Source organism: Brachionichthys hirsutus, chromosome 6 (genome assembly GCF_040956055.1).
Source record: "Brachionichthys hirsutus isolate HB-005 chromosome 6, CSIRO-AGI_Bhir_v1, whole genome shotgun sequence".
Taxonomy (NCBI): Eukaryota; Metazoa; Chordata; class Actinopteri; order Lophiiformes; family Brachionichthyidae; genus Brachionichthys; species Brachionichthys hirsutus.
Window position 1 is genome coordinate 9,272,435 of NC_090902.1, and position 18,342 is coordinate 9,290,776.

General features: G+C 47.0%; 2 protein-coding genes across 2 annotated transcripts; both read left to right on the plus strand.

The window, feature by feature from the left end:
* The first annotated feature begins 781 nt into the window (after positions 1 to 781).
* znf711 (zinc finger protein 711) lies at positions 782 to 4,767 on the plus strand. The gene is made up of 6 exons (XM_068740338.1): positions 782 to 860; positions 1,189 to 2,001; positions 2,108 to 2,254; positions 2,352 to 2,531; positions 2,739 to 2,873; positions 3,021 to 4,767. Exons 1-6 carry the CDS (start codon positions 782 to 784, stop codon positions 4,199 to 4,201), a joined length of 2,535 nt encoding a protein of 844 aa, XP_068596439.1. The 3' UTR covers positions 4,202 to 4,767.
* Positions 4,768 to 10,028: 5,261 nt separating this feature from the next.
* Positions 10,029 to 10,910, plus strand: kctd12b (potassium channel tetramerisation domain containing 12b). Its single transcript, XM_068740189.1, has one exon. It carries the CDS (start codon positions 10,044 to 10,046, stop codon positions 10,902 to 10,904), a length of 861 nt encoding a protein of 286 aa, XP_068596290.1. The 5' UTR covers positions 10,029 to 10,043; the 3' UTR covers positions 10,905 to 10,910.
* Positions 10,911 to 18,342: the final 7,432 nt, after the last annotated feature.

Sequence of the window (18,342 nt, forward strand, 5' to 3'; positions counted from 1 at the left end):
AACATTAAGCATATATAGCCTTGATCGGAGTCCTGCATTCATTGTTTAAATGATAAATATCGTAGCGACGTCGGTTTTGCCCCTTGATGATAATTCTAGGACTTTGCGGGACCTTGTTTACGGACCCGCAAAGTCACCACACAGACAGTTGCAGACATGTCATATTCTGCTCAATTTAAGCCGTCATGTGACGGAAATGTAATGTATTCTCCCAAAAAAAAATCAGGCAGGACGGAACTGCCACAAGCCATCAGATCCCTAGCGTATAAGCTTCCGCAAACTGAACGGAACAACCGTCGGTTGTCAGCTCGGCTTCCGCCATCAGCCTCAACCGGCTCCAGGTGTAGCTCTACGGTGCATCCTGAAGCCGCCTGTAGTACTCTCGATAGGCAAAGGATGGCGCCAGTGGTCAACAGCAGCAGCGTTAAAGTCATATTGTATGTTTTACCCTTGTTTATGCCCATGTGTTCACCCTTGTTTAACTTAATCCCAATAAATGAATGGTTTTACACATATTCAGCGAAACAATTACTTATTTCTGTATGTATAACATAACAGTATGAATTTCTTGTTTTGTTTTTTTTATTGTCAGAGAGACCTTGATGGAAGGGAGAGTATGTTTCTGGTTTTAGTCTAACAGTTGTCCTCGAATGTGAAGGTATGTAATTAGTTACTGTGTATTATCAGTTTTACATGATTCCTAATGCAAATAAAATCAAGTGAAAGAAATCCGTTAACTCGGTGTACGCTGTAAATCTTAGCCCTCGTTCTGACTGAAGACATGGATCAGGGAGGAGGGGTGTTGGAGCTGCACACTCAGGAGCTGAAGATGCCCCACGCCATGATCATGCAAGACTTTGGTAAGAGGTCCGCAGGGCTGAGAAATGTGACTTCACATTCATGTCTAACGTGTTGTGTTCAGTAAATATTTAGAATTATTAAAGTTTACTTTTTTTCCGTATACATTGGACCTTAAATTTCGACAGCAAGTAACCCAAAGCGAATTTCCCTCAATTTGAAATGAACCTAAAAATAGCATCTTGTAATTTGTTTAAAAGATGTGATGTTCACTTTATATTTTAAATAAGAACTGATCACCTTCAGCCCTCCTTTTATGATGGGTAGAATGTGCATTGAACCTGTTTTTATATTTGTATCTGTATCTCTGTCTTTATCTTTTATTTACAGTTGCAGGCATGGGAGGTCTGGCTCACATTGATGGGGAGCACATTGTGGTGTCTGTGCCTGAGGGCATGCTGCTTTCCGACGTCATGACCGATGAAGGCATTCTCCTGGAGCACGGGCTTGAGGTGGAAGGCCTAGAGACTCAAGTGGTTGAAGAACTGGAGACCGAAGTTGTGGACAGCTTACACGCAGACGTCGAGTGCTTAGAGGCAGAAGTGGTTGAAGAGCTGCACACCCAGGTGGTGGAGCTGGAAGCCCACGTTGTCGAGGGGCTCGACGGGGAAGTGGAAGTGGAGGGTCTGGAGGCGCACGTTGTGGAAGGCCTGGAAACCGAGGTCGACGTTGAGGACCTCGAGGCCCATGTGGTCGAAGGTCTCGAAGAGGAGGTCGTCGAAGGCCTGGAGGTCGATGTGGAAAGTCTTCAAACGCAAGGCGTAGAAGCGCATGAGATGTGCACTGAAGACATGGTGTCGTCAGAACACAGCGTGATCATGCCTGAGAACATTCTCGGCACAGAAGTCGCAATAGAGGAAGCTCTGGACCCCCATCATCACCACGTCTTAACCTCGGACCTGATCCGGGATTCACACCCGCACCACGATGACATGGCCGACCAGGTGTTCGTCGCAGAGCTGCTGTCGGAGCACGAGGACAACACTTTGGACCACCAGCTGGTGTCAGAAGGCTTGATGGTGGCAGAGGCCAACTCCGAGACCATCATCCACCAACAGTTGCAAACGGAGGAGGCCGTTTCCCTGCAGACGGACGAGGACGACGACGCAAGAAGCAGCTCGGAGGATTATCTCATGATTTCCTGTAAGAAGGATTTGTCATACGATGTCACGATTTACTAAATGTTCTTAAGTCGTTTCGTTTCTGAGGACTGCAGCTTTTTAATAACAACGATTTAATTTGGCTGTAGTGGATGAGGTGGGAGAGAAGCTGGATATAGGAGACACTCCCCTTGAGATCAGCACCGAGGTAATGGACGACAAGGAATCTAAAGAAGAGGATGGAACCGAAGTCATCAAAGTCTACATTTTTAAAGCTGAAGCAGACGATGATTTAGGCAAGTGACTTCAATGAAATGCTTTTAAATGGTCTGCATGTCCTGTCTCGTTAAACCGAAGGTAGTGCACGGCTTTAATTTCCTTTTCCTTTCCTAGGTGGAACAGAAGTGATCACAGAAGATGATTACCAGAATGGCCACCCTGATTTGGAAGCTGCATCGTCTGGGAGACTTGGAGTCGGGCGGGATAAGATGGTCTACATGGCAGTGAAGAACCATCTAAAGGAAGAAGAGGATGATGAGGATGACAGTGATGAGGATGACGATGATGATATTAGTATGCTCCTTTTAAGTCTTTTCTTAGTACAGGTTCATCAGTCTTTCCTTTTAAATGACCAAACGTCAAGATGTTTGTGCCTGATTATTATATAGCAGTGTCATTTAAAAAAAAAAAAAGCATTTGTATAAAAAATATTAATAATTTGTAACATTTTAATTTCTATTCTCTTGATAATGAAGATTAAAATGTTCATTGTCTGTGCAGATAATGCCGGTAATCAGGTGAAGAATGGAGCTTCGTCACAATTTCTGCAAATTCGGGACGGGCTGGGTGCCAACCGGGTCCTCAAGCCCAAAGCGAAGAAAAGGAAGAAAGGAGAGACGCGACAGAGTCAGACCGGTAGGAACAACATCGATCTCTGGGGCAATAAAACGAAGATTTGGCATTTGTTTCAGAATCACAGAATTGATATCATTTGATAAATATTTAGTATTTTGACAATGGTCTGCGCTGTCTGTTTTTTTTTTTTTTTTGACTCTCTCCCAGTTGTTATCATCGGACCAGACGGCATGCCTTTGACTGTCTATCCCTGCCACCTATGTGGAAAGAAGTTCCGCTCACGAGGCTTCCTCAAATGCCACATGAAAAATCACCCGGACCACCTGCTTAAGAAGAAGTACCAGTGCACAGACTGCGATTTTACCACAAACAAGAAGATCAGCTTCCACAACCACATAGAGAGTCACAAGCTGCTGAGCCACAACATCGAGCGCTCTCCCGAATACACGGAGTACGCACGGCGGTATCACGAGTCGAGCCCCCTGGGCTCCGACAAGCTCATTGTCAAGGACCGGGAGCCCAAACTGCATCACTGCAAGTACTGCGACTACGAGACCGCCGAGCAGGGCCTGCTCAACCGCCACCTGCTGGCGGTGCACAGTAAGAACTTCGCGCACGTCTGTGTCGAGTGTGCCAAAGGCTTCCGCCACCCGTCGGAGCTGAAGAAGCACATGAGGACCCACACGGGCGAGAAGCCCTACCACTGTCCGCACTGCGAATTCCGCTGCGCTGACCAGTCCAACCTAAAGACTCACATCAAGAGCAAGCACGGCGCAGACCTGCCTTTCAAGTGCAGCCACTGCCCGCAAGCCTACGCCGACGCACGGGAACTCCAGCGCCACCTGGAGATGGTGCAAGGCCACAAGACTCATCAGTGCCCGCACTGCGAGCACAAGAGCACCAACTCCAGTGACCTAAAGCGCCATATCATCTCCGTTCACACCAAGGACTTCCCCCATCAGTGCGACGTGTGCGAGAAAGGCTTCCACAGGCCCTCGGAGTTAAAGAAGCACGCGGAGACACACAAGGGCAACCGAGTGCACCAGTGCCGGCACTGTAACTTCAACGCGCCCGACACCTTCACCTTGAGCCGCCACATCCTGTCGTTGCACACGAAGGACCTCCCCTTCAAGTGCAAGCGCTGTCGGCGAGGCTTCCGGCAGCCGGCCGAGCTGAAGAAGCACATGAAGACGCACAGCGGTAGAAAGGTTTATCAGTGCCAGTACTGTGAGTACAACAGTACGGACGCTTCAGGCTTCAAACGCCACGTGATCTCCATTCACACCAAGGACTACCCCCATCGCTGCGACTACTGCAGCAAGGGCTTTAGGAGGCCTTCGGAGAAGAGCCAGCACATAGCCAGGCATCACAAAGACATGATGATGTAACGCCGTCGCACACGCAACCACACCTCCCTTTCTCCCCAGTAAAAATCTGTGTCGCACTCAGAGGTCGTTTTAGTATAATTAACAAAGAAAGGACTGATAATAGCAGTCGACGATGAGGATGACATCACAATTGCCGTTCTGTGTTCTGTTTTGTAATCGGTGTCTTCTTCCTTACCCCCGGAGTAATGCGAGAACACGTTTTAGATGGGGATGTGTGTACAATGAGCGGGGGGAGCTGTAAATTGTGTTTTGTTTTGTTGTTGCAGAAGATCACATCTGAACATATAATCAGGGTCTCAAATGTCTATTTTTATACCCACTCAGCTGAAACGCTGTCCTGTAAAGCAGAACGTGGTGCTTCGTCTCTTTTCGTTCTGAACCAGCTTTTACTTTTGTTTTCGGTGCCGTCTGGCGTTAAAGGGCCGGCGACACTCCTTCACACCAGACAGCGATGTTAACACACATTAAGCACCTTAAAATTTATAGCTCAATAAATTGAACTGCTGAGTATTCATCCGTTTTTTGATTCTGGAAATTCCCTGAAATAAATTAGCCGTATAATATAATCTGTATTCTGATAAATGTCTTTAAATCTGAGTCGTAATTCTTTGGTCAGATTGGCGATGTCTTTCAAGGACGAATGGTTGTAGATTTTGTTCTGGTTAAATCGACACAGACTGATAGAAACCTGCTACTGATTCCTGCTGTGATGGTGCTGATCCGTTCACTACGGTGTGGAACTGACAGTCCTGTGATTGGCACACGGTGGCGTTGCTAGGAAACGGATGTCCTCTTTCACGTACCCGTTTTTTTACCCCAGCGTGGATGAACAGCTAATAGGTGATTTATTTTTAACTCTCAGACATGCTGTATCAATAACCATTCTCTCAGAAATGTTTTAAGTCAGATGAAAGCACTTTAAGATTATTATTTTTTGTTGTATTATATGTATTCATTCACGCATAGCATACGTGCGTGTGCTATGCATATTTAACAGAATTACAGAGCTTGGATTGGTAACGATTGTGCTGCGTGTCGTCGCTATCAATTGGGGACTTTGCATTTACTGTGTAAAAACTTTAATTGTCGGTGGCAGTGGTGGGTGAATCCATTTATCGTTGGTTCTATTGTTAAGTGATTGGATTTTATGTTTTAGTTTGTGCTCACTAACAAGCGTCCCGGATCCTGTTCCCACAGCCCTAAATAACCCAAATTATTATCTCCAAGTCAGTGGTGATCATAATGGAATTAGTCTTTTAAAGTATGCACATAGGCTGTCTCCATGAAATGAATTGTGCTATATATTAAACGATCCCTGCATTTTGTGTACCTTAGTCTACATTTTCTTTCAGTCTGAGTGGATAAACTGCTGGTGGGCAACAACCAAAATAAACAATTGTGTTTTTACACTTTTGTCTTTTGTTGTCCTGCTTAAAGGATCACCGTGATAGGACGGCCTTTGAGCAGGATCTCTCCATGTTTAGTCACGGCACCATTTAGAAACCCAAGTATCGAGTATTCACACGCTGAGTGGTTTTTACTACGTGTTTATGCATGCTGGACGGACGCCCGTTGTTCTGTCGTGGATGGATGAGACGCCTTTTGGTGCCATCGCCCTGCAGCACAGACACGTGGTGTTTGAGGTAATGGTCTACAATGATCTACAGTTTCATGTAGAAATGATGGAAGTTATTGCGCTGCGATGACCTGGCGACTTGTCCAGGGTGTAGCCTGCCTTCCGCCCATTGTTTGCTGAGATAGGCTCCAGCTCGGCCCGCGACCCGGTGCCGCCGGACAAAGCGATTGGAAAATGAACAAATGAGCAAATGAATGATGAAGTTATTGTTTTTCAGTTGCAGAAGAGCAGTTTAAAATTAGTGATTGAACTTAAGTCGACCTTTTAGGCTAAACAAATATAAATAAAATGGCAGCGACCTTTAGTAACCTTTAGTGTTTTGCTTATCATCTATTAAAACATTTTACATTTTACCCAGCACTCCTGAAATCCACTCGTGTAGGATTTGGTCGATGCATAAATACTTTGTGGGTTTTTTTTGTAAATACGTACTGTCAGCGATGACTGTAGTGTACTCGATGGTAGTATATCCGAACAGGAGTGGGAGTGGAGGAGGTTTGCTTCCCAGAAGGACGCATTAGCGTGGGCCTATTTTAGGACATCGCTGTACTTGTGTCGCTCTGGTTATCAGCCCGGTCCACCATCATCCCGTCTTGGGACTGAAGCAGCCAAACAGAATTCAGCAATCATTAAGTTGATTACATTGACCAAATGAAGATCATGAAATATGATGATGATGATGAATATATTTATTAGATAGAATGTTGGCGTACAAGTACAGTCACACAGTAGCATGTATTACAGTACGAATAAGGTCAGACATCCTGTCTAAGAGGAGCATTTCAAAAAAGCCCTTGCGGTCTCGTTTCCGTTGAAAGTCCTTAGTACATAAATCATCGGCATTTAACAGTACAATTTTCGCAATACAAATAAAAATAAAACCAATATTAAATTACTCAATTATATATACGAGGATTGATCCAGGATGGCAGCTGTTCTGTTTAAATGGTTAAAATGCATCAGAGACATGGACAGGCCCGGCTTGGCGGCGTTCACGGAACAGATTGAACGATTCGGATGTAACCATAGAGAGTCAGAAGGGAAGTGGAACAAAATGATTGGATTAATAGTGTGTGTGGGTGTGTGTGTGGGGGGGGGGGCAGCCTTCCTGGTTAAATGTCCTCTTTAATTTCATTAAAGTGTTGTTCATCTGTCAGAGTGACTCAGTTTCATCATCAGGCTGGAACAGCCGGACACACACACACACACACACACACACACACACACGTTGATTCACAGAGAACGTTCTGAGTTATTATGTTAATTAAGGCAAAAACAATGAACACAACCTGTTTTTTTTACGGTCAATAGATGACTGGAGACAAAGAAGGACAATGATGAAGAGCTAAACAACAGAAATACATTCTAAAAAGTAAAAAAAAATCTCTTTGCAGTATTATTGTTATTTGTTGGAATATTTATAAGGGTGGAAAAATGAAGGGATGCGAAACCTATTTTGTGGATCTGGAGCTTGACCTGAAGCCTAATCCTTGCTCCGAGGTCCATCTCCATGGAGAACTTTGAAATATTCTAGGAATGAGAGTCGTTCATTGTCCCTGCACTGACCCAGGAGGAGTTCCACTCTGTGCTGCATTCAGCTCTTCTTTTCTTTCGTGTCTATGTCACCTGTCGTGAAAGATGTACGATGCCTCGTACTGGGAAATGAGGCTGTGCAGATGGGCTCACATGGGTACCCCCCCCCCCCCCCCCCCCCCAACGCCTCAGAAAATAGATGCAACAGCCTGCTCAGGTTTGTTTATCCCACGGAAGGGCTCATAAATCACTTACTGGTGCAGCTGTCAGCAGAAACCGTTGAGAACACTGAGATCAATATGCAGACATCCATGAAACTCCCTCTCTCTCGCTCTCTCTCTCTTTCTCTCTCTCTCTCTCACTCCCTCCCTCTCGCTCTCTCTCATATTTAGCATTTGTAATCGCAGTAAGTACATTTTTCCATTTCCTATCTCGCCGTTTTGCTCCAATGCACCTGTTCTGAATCAACAGAGAATCTCTCTCTCTCTCTCTCTCACACACACACACACACACACAGCCTCTGGAAGCCATCACCTTGATGAGGATTGACAGGAACACACAGATAATCCAGAAGCTCCAGGAGGTCAGACTCATTTATTTGATGCAGTCATTTGTCCACATTTCTGAGGATCAATGGTCTGGATGTGATTAGAGGGATAAAACTGCCATTAACAATCCAAAGTCAGAAACTGATGTGCAGCCAGAAAAATGTTCATTCACACACACACACACACACACATGGAACTGCAGTGCCAGGATGCAAACTAGTCAGAGATAGGACTTGTGTGGTGAACAGACATAAAGCAGATAGCAGGCCGACGGCTGATGATGCAAGCCTGCCTGACTCATCCTTAGTTCACTAGGATTTACAAACCGATAAAAAAAAAGAAGAAAATATGAATGAATTGTGCTGATTCATTCTGAAGCCTGCATGGGAGTGACTGACAAATACATTCAGGTGTTATAAACCATTTATTACACATTTATTTGGTGCACGTGACTGCTAAACCTGCTTGTCTCGTTGGAATGTAGATCAGGGTTTGGATTTTATTCTAATGACAGACGGGGGCCTGTCAGAAGGATGCACTCTACTGAGCACTCATATCTAATGCAGTCAGTGGAAATGACAGATCAGGAGCATCAACGTTTCTACGTCACACGTGACAGCGTGATGGACGTCCAAAGGTGATGCTGTCACCTGACGCGCAGATTCTACAGGTGACATTTCGTGAGTGTGTGAAAGGGGTGATTTTAAACGGGAGTGTAAATCTCTGCGCGTTTCCTTACGTTCCGGATAAATCAGTTAATATTCTGTAAGGGAAAGTGTCTTCTTCATTTATTGTTATTTTGCATCTGTGGAGTAATTTATTTTTATTTTATTTGTATTGTTAAATGTCGATGATTTATGGACTTTCAACGGAAACAAGACCGCAAGGGCTTTTTTGAAATGCTCCTCTTAGACAGGATGTTTCACTTTACTTGTACTGTAATACATGCTACTGTGTGACTGTACTTGTACTTTAATACATGCTACTGTGTGACTGTACTTGTACTGTAATACATTCTACTGTTTGACTGTACTTGTACTCTAACATTCTATCTAATAAATATATTCATCATCATCAAGGAACGTCGTTTCCTCATCCGTGTCCACTAGGCGTCGCTGTCATCCCGTCATTCTGAGACGCGACACTGACGTCACGTGGTTTCGCTACAGTCGGGCTTTAGGCATTGAAATGAAATGTCTGCCCCTGAATCTCAGCCTCCGGCTGGGTCTCAGCTCGACTCCCAATACTTTGGGGGTTTGGCGGGAGCTTTGTTCTCTTGTGTTTTACTGGTTCTTTATTATGATGGGCGCAGGTTGGGTTCTCGTTTCCACGGTTCCCTTCGTGGGGGACGACAGAACCACAGCAGAACCCTTTTTAAATTGATTATCAGGTGTTCTGTTTGCAGTCATGCATCCTGGGGTATCAGGACCTGGATCACAGCACCGGAGCGTCACACGGAGGGTGGGCGGGGCCTGCCGGCTGTATCCTCCGTTACGTTGCCGCACGGTGACAGTCGGGAGGAGGAGGAGGAGGAGGAGGAGAAGGAGGAGACGGGAGGAGGAGACCGAACGCCTGCAACACTTTGGCAATGGAAAACTCCGAGCGCTTTTTGTACTTGTTCCTCTCCTCGCACTACATCTTCACCGTCCTCTTCATCACGTGGCTCTTCGTCTGCGGGGCACCGACAGGTACCAGCAATTATGGGCTGTTGAGATGAAGCTGGATCCGGTTCACTAATAAAACAGAAGGAGTCGTTATGGACGCTCAGAGAACCGGCGGCGGGATAATAAATCTATTTCTCAGCGGCGCCTGAAACTCTCGGGAGGAGACGCTGGAGAGGAGCGGCTGTTTGGCTCTTCCTCCTGCGGGCTCTGACGCGTGAGCGGCGGCCAGCTTCTCCTGCGTGAGCGCACCGCTCCACCGCAGCAGGAACCCCGCACAGCTCGGATTTGACAACAGGCTTCACCAGCAGCAGCTGTGAAAGGCGCCCCTTGAGATTTGAGTTTGAACTTTCTCTGTCACCAACAGAGTTTTAGTTTTTTTAAGCTGCATTCTAGGCAGGAGTTAAATTCTAGGCAGGAGTTAAATCCAAGGCAGGAGTTAAATCCAAGGCAGGAGTTCAGCCATGGCTCTGCCGGACCGCGGTATATCCGGGGAGGAGGCGCCCTTCCCGGAGATCATCGAGCTCAACGTTGGGGGCCAGGTGTACATAACCCGCTACGCCACCCTCACCAGCGTGCCGGACTCTCTGCTCGGCGAGATGTTCACCCGTAAGTCAGCCAAAGGGCTGGCCCGGGACACCAAAGGCCGCTTCTTTGTGGACCGCGACGGCTTCCTGTTCCGGTACATCCTGGACTACATGCGGGACCAGCACCTGGTCCTCCCCGACCACTTCCCCGAGCGCGGCCGCCTGCAGAGGGAGGCTGAGTTCTTCAACCTGCCGGAGCTGGTCAAGCTGCTGGCCCCTCGATTCAGCAAGCAGAACTCCCTCGGCGACGAAGGTTGCCAGAGCGACCCAGACGACTCCTCGCCCGGGATTGACACGGCCCGTCACCTCGGCTCCCTGGGCGCCGCTGCCGCCGCCGCCGCCCCCTGTGCCAGCCTGGTCCCCAGCGCCCCGGACAGCAAGCGGTCCGGGTTCATCACCATCGGCTACCGAGGCTCGTACACTCTCGGCCGCGACAGCCAAACGGATGCCAAATTCCGCCGGGTGGCGAGGATCATGGTGTGTGGGAAGACCTGTCTGGCCAAGGAGGTGTTTGGGGAGACGCTGAATGAGAGCCGTGACCCCGACCGCCCCCCCGAGCGCTACACGTCCCGCTACTACCTGAAGTTCACCTTCCTGGAGCAGGCGTTTGACAAACTGGCCGACGCAGGCTTTCACATGGTGGCGTGCAACTCCACGGGAACCTGCGCCTTTGCCCATGAGCAGACAGACGACAAGATCTGGACCAGCTACACTGAATATGTGTTCTACCGTGAGTGAGACTATCGGCTTTGCCCCCCCCCCCCCTCCCCGACCCTGCCTCCAAGTGCCCCCTCTAGCAGCCTCCAGCCACCCTGTCCTCTCTGTGATGGATGCGGCACCAGTAGATGTTGTGCCCCCCCCCCGTAGCCTCCACCTTCATCCCGTGAACAGTCCTCTGCAGCTGCTTTGACTCTTCACACCTTCTCTGCAGCCCCCCCCCCCCCTCAACCCCTCCACCCTCAGGTCCAGCTCTTGTTGTGGTCCCTATCCCTCACCCTTCAGAGGCCCTTTAGGCACGCTATGTTATATCTGCCTTGGTGAAACACAAAACTGTCTCCAAGAGCTCATGTTTTGCTAAATCAGCGCCCGGTTGTGTCTGTGCCTGTTGAACCAGCCACAAGGGTGTGAAGGAAAGGGCTTCAAAGAGTGGCTGTGATGTACAGTGCTGCGCTCCGCCTGCTTATCGGACGCTCTCCTGCTCCTCTGAACTAAATTACCAAATAATTGGACATCTTATCAGCCTTGAGGGACGTGAGCGGCCCAAGCACAAGAAAAAAACAAAACAAGTAAAACTACTTCTCCTAAGTTTCTATTAAATATGTCATGTGCTATGTGATTGGAAATGTGCCATCAAAGATTTTATTTTGAAAGGGAGATTGTAGGTGTTGAATTTCTTTTTTCAGGAAAGCACAGTTTGCGCGGCAAATAAACAAGCGGCAGACTTTAAAATACAAACAAAAAGACAAAAGCACAAAAATCAACAGAGAAAAACATTGTCAGATGAAGTGTGTGTGTGTGTGTGTGTGTGTGTCAGGGAGCGTTCAGTATTTGCATCACCTGTGTTGAAAGGGCAGAGAAGACGGAAGGTGTTTGCATCAGTCACGCTGCCCGTATTTCTTCATCTCCTCGCTTTATTGGATATATAAGAGCAGTAACGACGAGTCGGGACTGTCACCTGAGCAGTTCATGTCTGAGTGTTCTTTAAACATGTTATTCTTAATACTCAGTTCAGTGTTAGCTGATCTCTCTCTCTCTCTCTCTCTCTGGGTGACACTGGGGGCGATATCTTCTCTGGTATCGTAGCAATGAAGGTGAAGGCAGTTGATAGAGATGGTACAGATACTCAGCCTGAGGACAGGCCTGCACAAAGAACACGTGTTAAAGGAAAATACAGTGAAGAGAAGGATAATGGTTGAGCGAGCTGAGAAGCAGCCGTCGATGCAGTTCCAGCGACAGATTATTCCTGAGCGAGAAGATGTCGGTCAGAGCACACGGCAAGAACGTCTGACAGCGGCCGTAAATGTATTGAGAGATGTCTAGGAGCCACAATGTTGTGTTTCAGTGAAGTGCTTTTCAACGTCCGAGTCGATATGTTAGAGCTGCTGCAGTGTGTGTGTGTGTGTGTGTGTGTGTGTGTGTGTCGCTGCAGGCGTAGACAACACTGGCATAAAATAAACTAAAGTGTTCAGCAAAAAGTTCATGATTTGTCAAATAAAATGATTTCTCTTTCTATTTGGGTTGTAGTTTCCATTCATACAAAAAGAAATGTTTTCTTAGCATTGGCTGGAATTTATGACAAACTATGACAAAGTGGTGCATGCTATCGTAATTCTTTTTTTTGTTTTTTACCTTACTATTGTCCATTAAAGGACGTGTCCACAGACACTGAGTCCAGATCGTGGTCAACACTACCCTCAGGCGCCACCTGATCTGTTTTCTCCTTTATTTTTTTTAGCGTGTGTGTTGAGCAATTGACCTTAAAACAGAGCCCAGGATACGAATGAGGATGTGCACAGACAAATAACGGTCTCCATTACAAGCAGTATACAAAACATCACATGACCTCATTGCTGCTTACAGCCAGCAGCCAGGACCAATGTCAGAACAACGGGAAAAAAACAGGTTTCAAAGTGGACCTAAGGGACTTATGACCCAACATGGAGGGATGTGTTGTTCTGCAGAACCTTACTGATCTAAGATGATGAACAGATTATCCCCATGCTAATGATCCGGTGCAGCGTAGGAGCTCCAGACCTGATCTCGGGCCTGGCCTTTAAAAAAAACACACGAAATACTGTTTAAAAACTCATGCGCATTCCTTCCTGGAAATGAAAGGCTTTTCTTGTGGTCTGGAAGAGCATGCTAGTTCTGCAGGGTGCGACAAGGACAGTTGGTTGTCATGCTGGCGTGGAACAGTCACTGTTTTCCCACAACGCTCCGGCAGCACGAGCGATCCGAGGTCAGCCGTGAGCACGAACACAGAGAGATACGCCTCCAGGCGTGAAACGTCAGGATCCCAAACGGCTTCTTGCTTTTGAAACGAGCTCCCTTTGAGGCTCGACGTTCAACAGCAGACGTGTGAGAAGGGTTGAAATGTGGAACGGCTGCAGCGAGGTCAAGGGTCAGTCCAGTCCGCCTGGGATGGACTTTTTTTTGTCCCCTCCTTTTATTTCACCTCCTCTTGTGAAACTTGTGGCTGAGAAGTGTAGAAATACGCACCACAGAAGAAGAACTTTCTAGCCGTGATGTGCGTCCTCCTGTGCTTTAAAGAGATTCTACAATGAAGCATTTCACTTCTCTGTTAAAATGGCACATCTCATTATTTACACACAGTTCGGCCTAAATTCAGCTTACTAAACTCCTTTATTTCATTTCATTTAGAAGCTTATGTTTCTCCAACAAGGTTTGACGTTCACAGTTTCTCTGTGCGACTCATTCTTTTTTTAAAACTCTTACCATGAAAAAAAACAAGACATAAAACAAATGCCCCGAGGCTGCCGGAATGTTCTGGCTGCCTTGAACTGGCCGTCCCGCCGGGAGCCATGTTCCTGTGGCGCTATTGTTCCCGTAGGCAGCAGCACATGGCAACATGCTTTCACCCCATTCTCTTTAGAATGACCGCTTTGTCTTGCTGCCAGCCGGGTCATGCTGCTTCCCCTGTTTGGAAAGGAAGAGGGGGAAAGCAGGAACGGATGTATGTCAAAGAGAAAGAGGAAGCAGAGGGACAGATGGAAAGCCCTGCGGAAGCCATATGAGACTGGGATGGCATTAAAATGGGAGGAATGTTGTGCTCCCATCTTATCTCTCGTTTCCTGAGCAGCTCCAGCGTTATCCAGAGAGGCCCACTGGGCCGTGGCGTAATGCCTTCCTGTGGCCGGCCTGCTGCATCGACACAGATTCAGTTACGCCAGACGGTCTCGTCTCCGCAGCATGGCAGGGACTGGTATTGATCGATAGTTCATGACATTCGTGTTAACCGTGCGTTCTCCCTCTCTGCTCTCCGACTGCACCTCTTTTTCATTGACCACTAAACACACACGTTAGAGCGGGGGGGCAAACTCTCTTCCACGGAGGGCCGAGACACTCCAGGTTTCCTTTCCAACCATCTCTCCAGCAGCTGATCTCACTAATGAGCTCCTTCTCTCAAACTGAAGCAGGTGTTGATAATTAAAATCACCTTTGTTAGCAGGAAAACCCGCGTGCGGCACGACGTCACTTACTGTGATGCTATTGGTTGAATGCTGGATAAACACGCGGAAGCAGCTTGAAGCGAGTCGCGCGAGAATGTCTGCGCTGTGGGAGTGGAAGACAAAAACCAGGCGATTGAGCTGCTGTTCGTTTTAGTTTAAATATTCGTATTTAAATATTTCCTGTTGCTCTAGTCCGAGTCTGAAGTGAAAAAAGCATTTTAGTTATTGAATGTTCGAGCTATGCCGCAGAAGTGATCTGTTTAAGAGTTAGATGTTGAAATAGGATGATTAAAATAAAAATAAAACAATTGTCCCCTCAGACTGAATGCGTTTTCAGATCTCTTCTCTGCTGTAACTTTATGTAACTCCGTGCTCGTATATGTCTCCTCAGCTTCAGTATATATCAGTAGCATTGGATATGGTTTGTAGGGTTGGGGGGGGGGGGCTCTGTGAGCTGGGCTGTTATGGGAGGGGGGAGGGAGGGGGGGTCATGCACACTCCCCATCTCTCAAATATGCTGCCTGGTGCGCTCGTCGTCTCCGACACAAACAGTCATAAATGCACAGAGGGACGGCGGTCGCTGGGAGCAACTCATCTTTGTGACCAGTCATGTATGCATATAAGCAACGCCCTTCGTTCTCTCTCTCGAGAGAGAGAGAGAGAGAGAGAGAGAGCGGCGGGCCACCCTGGGCATTAGGCAATGGGAGGATGGAGTGGAGACGTACGCAGCAGCCTGAGGCCTGTTATGTGTGAGCGGCGGCTAAGAGCTTTGCTTGCCTTTGTCAATCTGTTTACGTTTGCGTACGCGAGCGCAGGCCGCCACTCTCTGTTTTCGTGTTGGTCCTTGACGACGTGGTTTCCAGCGTAATCATATAACCACATGCATCGAGTGCAGATAGCACTGGCTTGGGGCATCTTCTTGTATTATTATTTATAGTGGGCCCGGCTTTGAGTCAGATGTGTACCAGCATGGGCACAGATGCTCTCCAGCCTTTTTCTACCCCCTTTTTGCGCTTAACACACAGAGTCACAAAACATGCTGGACACCCGAGCGCCAAGGGGGGCCATGCTAGGTCAGGAGGGGTATAGTCACACCTCAGGGATGAAGTTTAGCAGCTGGAAAGGAGCAGATTAGGGCACTAGTGGTGCGCAGGCGCACATCTTCTGGACACCTTCATCAACTCCTTATTATTCCTTATTGGTATTATTATACAAGAACCAAAGAGGAGGCAGCAGAGACGAGCAGGGAAGGAGGAAGGAGAGAGCAGAATGGGCAAAACGAGAAGGAAGCTGTGACAACATAATTAAAGCGGAAACCGTTGGGGTTTCCAGATCCCCTTCCAGACTCGGCCGCAGCTGGATTAAAGTATCCTCTATCGCAATAGTGCCCTCTCTTTTTTTTTTTACATTTTAAGTTTTTAGTTAGAATTCTGGAATAAGATTTGTATGTTGTACAAAAAAACATAACCGTGAATAGTCTGCCTATTTCATTTCTGGTGCGTTTGACAGTTAATAACACAATGATAGAGCCTTAAACTCTATCAGAAGTACAACTGCAAATTTAGGTTATCTTACATCAGAGTTAGGTATGAGAATACAATAAAAAATGCTAATTCAATTAAAGAACTACGGTGGCGTGGTGGTTAGCGCTGTCACCTTACATCATGAAGTTAAGGGGTTTGAATTCTATCTGTTCGGAGTTTGTATCTTCTCCCCGGGTTCTCCGGTTTCATCTGACCTCCAAAAATATGCAATTTATGTCAATTGGTTACTCCAAATTGTCCGTAGTGTGTGAATCTGTGCGTGACTGGTCTCCGTTTGGCCCCCCGCGATGCCCTGGCGATGCATTCGGGGTGTGCCCTGCCACTCGCCCATAGCAAGATGAGATCTAAATGTGTCAGTGCTTTGGCGAGGATGAAATCCACCTTGACCATCTGGAGACTTGAGACTAATCTGTCTCTATAATTATCTGTAAGCCGAACAGTAAGGCTTGTTTGTGCTTGTGCTTGGAGCTGCAATCCTGGACAGACTCGGACCATGGCTGAAACCAGGTGGATGAGGAGAAGCCTCTTGGATGAGAGGCGAAACGTCTTCAATCAAACAAACCAGTCCAGTTTGTCCAATCGGGACCAGTCCAGCCTCCTTTGCTTGCTCTGTCTTCTCTTTTGCTTTTCTCCTCAGCCTCCAGCTGTTTATGTTGCATTATTACGGATTGACAGACTTGCAATCGAGCAGACGTTTGTCTGGGGCAGCCGCGCCTCTGCCTGGGTCTGTGAACTGAAGAACAGCGCATATGTCTGTAGACGCCTCTGTATGCATTTTCGCTTCGATGGCAATCAGAGGGACACAATGATTGACGAGGCTGTGGGCGGTGAGACCCGCACTGTCATTAGGCAGCACGCTGATCGCATCACGAAAGCAGATGCTGGATATCTGAGCTGAATATTATGTAATTAGATCTAAAACATGCAGTAATTGCCGAAGCCACGCAGCGTGAGCTCCCTTTGGAACAAGTGGCTCGCGCCATATGCGCCACGCCACACTGGATGAAAGGCGGCGCTCATAGACGTCATTATGCATTTGTTCAGCTCCACTTCTTGCACATCATTGTGGCGTTTCCATGGAGATGAAGCTGCTCTCTCGCTTTGACCGTCTCCCCATCCTCAGGTCGCACACCTTTTAGCAGCCAGCTTGAAAAAGCTGATTGATTTGATCATATTGAAGGGAATTCAAAGTGAGATCTTAATTTATCTGTCTTATATTATTCAAGTGGCAATTGTAGGAAACTAAGTTGTGAGATATTGCTAAAGCTGACAGACTGGTGCATGATGGTCTTTATAAATATATTTGTAAAAGAATTGTCCTCCAACACCAAGAAAATCAATCAGAACTAAAACTCCCAGCATGCCATTTGTTTGTGGGATCATTGACTCAAACCTGATTGCCAAACTTCATGGCTCTGCTTTGTAAACTAAACTGTGTAGCGTTGCGATCACCTTTTTATTGATCCAGAAACAGATCTTACACCGTACGCACGGGATATGGCCAGTTTGCAATTTCAGGAAAATGATATAGAGTATTAAGATAATGTGAAGAAGCAACAGTATTCGTGGCATAGGAAATATTTTATATGTACAGAAAGGGTATCTATCAATGCTAGAATGCTGTTAGCCTTGGCCCGTTGTGCCTCATAATTCTGCTCTGTACCTCCAGAGAAAGTTGTCCTGTTAATCTTATGGTTACCATGAATTCAAGCTTGTCTCTTATCAAATGAAAAATAGTCTTTCTTATCTTTTTAACTCGACATAACTCGACTTCCTTCTGCTGCTAAACACAGTTTTGCATTGTTTTGCTGCTGCCTTTCTTCCTGCCTTCTGTGTTCTCGCTTCCTTGGAGATAAAGGAAAACTGTAAATGCAGTAAATGACCTCAAGTTGTGTCCCCCTGCGAGCAAACTGGCCTTCCCAGTAGCTGGCTATAGCCAAAGATATCTACGGCAGCATGCAGAGCCAACCCAACCTGATGCCTGGTTCGGCTGGTTGTGGCATGATGCTGGACAGTGGTGGCTGGTGGCATTCCAAAATTAACCCAGCAAACTGTAAGGCTGCTAAAAAGCAGTCGTGTTAATATTCCAGTTGTCAGCGCTGCACCGTCTGAAAAGAATATCTTGGAAAGGACCCCCCACTCACATTGGCACAGCTTGCCATGATAACAAACCCTCCTCGAATGCACAAACGCATGCGCTGCCAGCACCCGAGACAATCCCAAACAAAGAACCCCCTTCTATCTCCTGCAGGACAGGTGGACAGTGTTGGCTGCTTTTGCAAGAGAAATTGGAGAGAAGCTAGAGATGCATATGAACCTAACTTAAAAAAGAACAAGGAGAAAAACAAGGTTGTAAATAAATACAGGATAAATATTGTCTACAACAGATGACCTCTTCGACTTAACCTTTTCCTGGGTTCTAAAATTTGCCAGAGGGGCCGG

Bases quoted from the DNA above. Each gene is read 5' to 3' on its own strand.
- znf711 (XM_068740338.1), top strand. From the start codon at position 782: ATGGATCAGGGAGGAGGGGTGTTGGAGCTGCACACTCAGGAGCTGAAG. The intron at 2,002-2,107 runs GTAAGAAGGATT...ATTTGGCTGTAG, and splicing joins GGATTATCTCATGATTTCCT to TGGATGAGGTGGGAGAGAAG. The intron at 2,874-3,020 runs GTAGGAACAACA...ACTCTCTCCCAG, and splicing joins GACGCGACAGAGTCAGACCG to TTGTTATCATCGGACCAGAC.
- kctd12b (XM_068740189.1), top strand. From the start codon at position 10,044: ATGGCTCTGCCGGACCGCGGTATATCCGGGGAGGAGGCGCCCTTCCCG.